The sequence below is a fragment of the Grus americana genome, chromosome 5 (assembly GCF_028858705.1).
Source record: "Grus americana isolate bGruAme1 chromosome 5, bGruAme1.mat, whole genome shotgun sequence".
In the NCBI taxonomy this organism is placed as follows: Eukaryota; Metazoa; Chordata; class Aves; order Gruiformes; family Gruidae; genus Grus; species Grus americana.
In genome coordinates, this window is record NC_072856.1 from 229,099 (window position 1) to 235,013 (window position 5,915).

The window sequence follows — 5,915 nt, forward strand, 5'->3', positions numbered from 1 at the left end:
GCTCAGAGGGCCGGAGGAGCTCGGTGAGCCCGGGATGAGCTGAGCTGAGCTGAGCCCAGCGGCCGGCGGCATGGAGGAGGCGACGGACGCCTATGCCTACGGGGAGAACGAGACGGAGTGCGAGTACACTGAGTGGGGCCCCTCGCTGTCCCTGCTGCCCGCCATCTACCTGCTGGTCTTCCTGCTGGGCACGGCGGGCAACGGGCTGGTCCTCTGGACCGTCTTCAAGGGTGGCCGGGACCGCCGGCGCTCGGCCGACACCTTCATCGCCAACCTGGCCGCCGCCGACCTCACCTTCGTGGCCACCCTGCCGCTGTGGGCCGCCTACGCCTGGCTGGGCTACCACTGGCCCTTCGGCACGGCCGCCTGCAAGGTCAGCAGCTACCTGGTCTTCGTCAACATGTACGCCAGCGTCTTCTGCCTGACGGGGCTGAGCTTCGACCGCTACCTGGCCATCGTCCGGCCCCTGGCCACTGCCAAGCTGCGCTCGCGGGTCAGCGGGCTGGTGGCCACGGTGGCCCTGTGGGTGCTGGCGGCTCTGCTGGCCCTGCCGGCCCTGGTGCTGCGGCGGGCGGCCGCCCTCAGCGGGGACACCAAGATCACCTGCTACATGGACTATGGGGACCTGGCCGCCCCGGGGACGGAGGGCGCCTGGGAGGTGGGGCTGGGGCTCTCCTCCACCGCCCTGGGCTTCGTGGCCCCCTTCGCCGTCATGCTGACCTGCTACTTCTTCATCGCCCGCACCGTGGCCAGCCACTTCCGCCGGGAGCGGGCCGAGGGGCCCCGCAAGCGCAAGCGCCTCCTCACCATCATCACGGTGCTGGTGGCCGCCTTCGGGGGCTGCTGGCTGCCCTTCCACCTGGTCAAGACCCTCTACGTCCTGATGGACCTGGAGGTGCTGCCGTGGTCCTGCGGCCTCCACGCCTTCCTCAACAACCTCCACCCCTACTGCACCGGCATCGCCTACATCAACAGCTGCCTCAACCCCTTCCTCTACGCCTTCTTCGACCCCCGCTTCCGCCATGCCTGCGCCACCCTCCTCTGCTGCCGGACCCCCGGCCCCGGGACCGAGCGCTCCGCCAGCTACTCCTCGGGGCACAGCCACCCCCCCGGCGGCAAGGGGGGGCCGATCCCGGGGGGCAAGCTGGACCCTGCCACTCAGGAGACACTGTTTCGTGCCTAACCCCGCTCTGACCCACCCCCGGTGCCCCCCGAGCTGGTCTCCTTGGGGGGACCCCACCACCTCCTCCTCGCCCCAGAGCCTGGCTTGCTTTGGGGACCTCCCCCCCACTGGAAAGCCCTGCTTGTGGGAAGGGGAAACTGAGGCAGGGGCTGGGCAGACCCTGGGAGGAGCCCCTGGGGGGCTCGGGCAGGGGCAGCTCCCCCGACACCCGCAGGGCTTTGGATTTTGTGACAAATAAATGAATTTTGGTTAAAAAAGGAGCAGGGTGTGTGCAGTTCCCTCTGGGGGCATGGGGGGGGAGGGGAGTTGGGGGACACGCGGTGTGGAGTGGCATGGGGGGGGGTACAGGTGGGTTTTAGGGTGTGCGTGACCAGGGGGTGTTGCACGTGTGTGCGCGCACACTGAGGGGTGTCCCTGCACCCCACGTCTGCCCATGGCCCCTCCTGGTTCCCCCCCCGACCCCCACAGCCCCCGCTGCAGGCTCAAGCCCGGGGCAGCCTCTCCCCATCTCTTCCCCAGCGCACGCTTTGGGAAATGCAAAAATTCCCATCCCAACGCATCCGAGCATTGCAGCGCACCGGGATGCGGGTGATTTAACACCAAAAAGTGCGCAGCCCCCCAGGTGTCCCGCCTGCCCCAGGACCCCCCCTCCCAGCCGCTCTGATTGCATCAGGCAGCCGCCCTGTCCCACCAAATCCCATTTTCGGGCTTTTCTGCTCCTTATCTGAAGCCAGAACCAGCCCTGGGTGACTCACCCCCGCGGTGTGAAAACGGGCCGCTGATGCTGTTAAATACCCAAAACCCGAGGGACGGACGGGGACAAGGCATGGAGGCACCGTTTGGGTTTGGACGGGGACAAGGCACGGAGGCACCGTTTGGGTTTGGACGGGGACAAGGCATGGAGGCACCGTTTGGGTTTGGATGGGGACAAGGCACGGAGGCACCGTTTGGGTTTGGATGGGGACAAGGCACGGAGGCACCGTTTGGGTTTGGATGGGGACAAGGCACGGAGGCACCGTTTGGGTTTGGACGGGGTGGGGGGGGTGGTCGCCGGGCAGGACAGCGGCCCACGCTGACCTGGGATTTTGATGAGCCACCAAATGGCTCCTCTCCCATTTCCCTCCCCGGCCCCCGCCGCTTCCTGAGGCTTCGCTCTAAATAAATCTTCCCCTATTCGTTATTTACATCCTTCATTTACTCGTGATGAACTATCCTGTCTCCTCGGCCTTTGTTCCTGCTTGGAAAGGATGCGGGATCATTACCAGGTTCCTTGGGAAGCTTCCCGTCGGGGGGGCTGCGTTAACCTTCCCGCTTGCCGCCACCTTGTTTTGGGAGCCAGCCCAGCCAGAGTCACCCCTCCTCGGGGACCGGCCTTTGTCTTCACGAAGTCAACAGAGGGGGTGGCTGGCGGGGGCTGTGGTTTGGACGCGCCGCCCCGCGCAGAGGGCTGGGGGCCTGCGGTGGCTCTTTTCACCCCGGCTGGGGGGTTTCCCCATGGGTCTGGTTTGGTCTAAGAGCTGGGGGGGCTTGGGGGGGTGGAAATGCTGCCTGTCCTGGAGGGAAATTTGCGGGGGGGAAGCATGTTTACATTCAAGGTGCCTTCCAGGCTCACTTGCCCTGCAGAGACCCCTGATATCGCTCATCTGTCTGTCCATCCATCAATCCATCTGTCCCTCCCTCCATCCCTCCACCCATCCCTCCATCCCTCCTTCCCTCCTTCCCTCCATCCCTCCATCCCTCCATCCCTCTATCCTTCCCTCCCTCCATCCCTCCATCCTTCCCTCCCTCCACCCATCCCTCCATCCCTCCATCCCTCTATCCTTCCCTCCCTCCATCCCTCCATCCTTCCCTCCCTCCACCCATCCCTCCATCCCTCCATCCCTCCATCCCTCCATCCTTCCCTCCCTCCACCCATCCCTCCATCCCTCCATCCCTCCATCCCTCCATCCCACCCTCCCTCCATCCCTCTATCCTTCCCTCCCTCCATCCCTCCATCCCACCCTCCTCCCTCCATCCCTCCCTCTATCCACCTACTCTTCCATCCCTGCATCTCACTATTCCTCCCTCCACCCCTCCATCCCACCACCAACCCCAGATAACCCAGCACTAAAAGGGGGTGACGGGGGCCCCGTTTTTCAGCGGGGAGCCGGCGAGGGCAGTTTCCTCCCCGGCACGGTGGCTGGGCGCGGAAATGGCTGCAGGCGCCCTGCCAGCAGAGACAGCAGCCGCCGACTTTCTATCTGCCTCTTGGAGATTTCCCTTTCCCTTCCAGGAGGGAAATGTTTAGCTGAGGAGTCTCTGGAGGGAAATGCAGGGACACTTCAGAAAAAAAAACCCAAGGCCGGAGCCGGGGGGGAAGGGGCAGCGGGGGCCCGGACCACCCGTCGGAAGGAGATAAGGAAGGTGTTGCCTTCCTGCGGCAGCGCGGCGGGGGAAAGATGAGGAGGGAAGATGGAGGGGGGACAGCCGAGGACCGCGGGACGGGGGGATGGGGAGCGGGACCCTGCCGAAACTGGAAGCATCCTCGGAAAATGCTGGGAAGGCCGGGGAGCTGGGGGTGCGCTCCCCCGGGGTGGATTTGGGGACCCTCGATCCCAAAAAAGCGATGCCTCGGCTTGCCGCAGCCCGCTGCGGGTTCAGGCTCGGCTGGGGGCTGCGGGGCACGGCCAGGTGTCCCCAAATCCTGTGCCGGGGGACGTGGCGCTGGGCAGAAGGGAGGTTGTTCGGTTGGACCCAAAGGGTGGGGGGGCTCCGACGGGGAGATGCGGGGTGAGGGACGGACCAGCACGGCCGGCGGGGACGGGAAGGGGATGGGGACGGGGACAGGAGCCAGCCCCCCCCACGCCCCAGGGAGCCTCCCAGCCCCGAGCTGCTTTTTCAAGCTACCAAATGGCCAGGCAGGGGGTCGAACGCCCCCCACCCCGCCCGGGGGGTGCTGAAATAATTTGGTGTGGTGCTAAGCCGGGCCGATGCCCCCGGGCGTCCCCTTTGAAGTGACCTCCTTGTTTGCAGCCTGGCTCTGGGCTGCCTTCACACGTCCCACCCCAAAGCAAACGGAGCGGGGACCCCGCATCCCCGCGCCACGGGTGGGGGACGCAGCTCCCGTTTGTGCCGGGAAAACGTGGATTTGCCGAAGCCGCGCTTCCTCGCCGCGCAGGGGAGCTTTCGGCAGACCTCGGGGCTCAGCAATAGCCGAGAAAATAACCATGGGGTGAGAGCCGGCGGCTTTCGGAGAAGGCGACGGAGGGGGCTCATGTCGGGCGTCCCTGCCCCGGTGCGTCCCCACTATACCACACCCATGGCGACCCCCGAAATTTGGCCCCGACGCCCCGTGGGGGGCTGATTCGCCCCGTGTTAGGAGAAGGAAAAGCTTCGGGTGGAAACGCCAAGCGCTGCGGCTTTGGGAGGCAGAGCTGAGGCTGCGCACGAGGGGCGTTGAGAGAGAGAAACTGGGCGAAGTGGATGGAGAGAGTTTGGGGTTTTTCTGTCCCCTGCTTCCAGAGGTTCAAGCACCTTCAGCCGGCCGAGGGGTGAAAGGCTGGGGGCGAGCCGCAGCGTGGGACCCCGACGGTCCGGTGGTGCCCACCCCCCTGTGCTGGGGAGGGGATGGAGGGGGAGGAACGACGGAGAAGGAGGGGTGGGAAAGATGGGTGAGGGAAAATTTGGGTGGGTGGGAGAGGTTTGGGAAGGGAGGTGGGGATGGAGCACGTGGAAGGATGGATGGATGGACGGACGGACGGACGGATGGATGGATGGATGGACAGCTGTTGGGAGGAAGGGTGCACGTACGGAGGGACGGAGGGGTGTCTGGAAGGATGGACAGACAGATGAAGGCTGGAGGGACGGGTGGGTGGGCGTGGGGGCAGCGGAGGACGAGGGAAGTGCCGGGGGTGAGGGGTGACCGCCAACACCCCGCGGGCTGTCCGGCGCCGAGCGGGCTCACCCTCTGCCGCGCGGCCGGGGGTGGGCAACGGGGGCTGTCACCGTCCGGCAGCTGCCCCCCGCCCGCTCCCCCAGGGCCGTCCGCGCCGGCCGGACGCGGCACAGCTGCTGCCAGACCTCTCGGCTCCGGCAAGTCGGAATCGCCCCCGCGTCCCCCCCTGCCCGCGCGGCCCTGGGGCGGGAGGGGGGTCCCGGGGAGCGAGGTGACACGGAGGTGACCCGGCTGCCGGCAGCTGGGCCCCGCCGGGGCCGTGAGATGCTGCCAGAGGAATAACAGGAAGCGCCGGGAGGGGAAAAACACGGCTGATGCCTTCTGCAGGTTGTGGGCCACCGCCTTCCCGGCCCCGCCGCCCCGACACGCGTGTCCCTGCCGCACACGCCTGTCCCCGCCGCACACGCCTGTCCCCAGCCCCGAGCCGGGCTGCGCTGATGCTCTTTATTGTTAGAGGTTCGGCTCTGAAAAAGTGATCGCCGTTTTACAAAAGTCCGCGGTTATAAAATGTGCTCCGTACAAAGACCGGGGGGATTCGGCTTTTCCCCTTTGTCTTCTCCACCCCCCCCCGTGCTGGGAGCAGTGTGGAGAGAGGGGGAAAGGGGGAAGGAGAGGGGAGGGGAGGAAAAAGGAAAGGAAAGGAAAGGAAAGGAAAGGAAAGGAAAGGAAAGGAAAGGAAAGGAAAGGAAAGGAAAGGAAAGGAAAGGAAAGGAGAGAGAAACAATAAAATAAAAAGACAGAGAAAAAAAGAAAAAGAAAAAGAAAAAGAAAAAGAAAAAGAAAAAGAAAAAGAAAAAG

At 65.2% G+C, this 5,915-nt stretch overlaps 1 protein-coding gene across 1 annotated transcript; it reads left to right on the forward strand.

Moving 5' to 3' along the window:
- APLNR (apelin receptor) lies at positions 1-1,441 on the forward strand. Its single transcript, XM_054829029.1, has one exon. It carries the CDS (start codon positions 71-73, stop codon positions 1,181-1,183), a length of 1,113 nt encoding a protein of 370 aa, XP_054685004.1. The 5' UTR covers positions 1-70; the 3' UTR covers positions 1,184-1,441.
- The last annotated feature ends 4,474 nt before the right edge of the window (positions 1,442-5,915 follow it).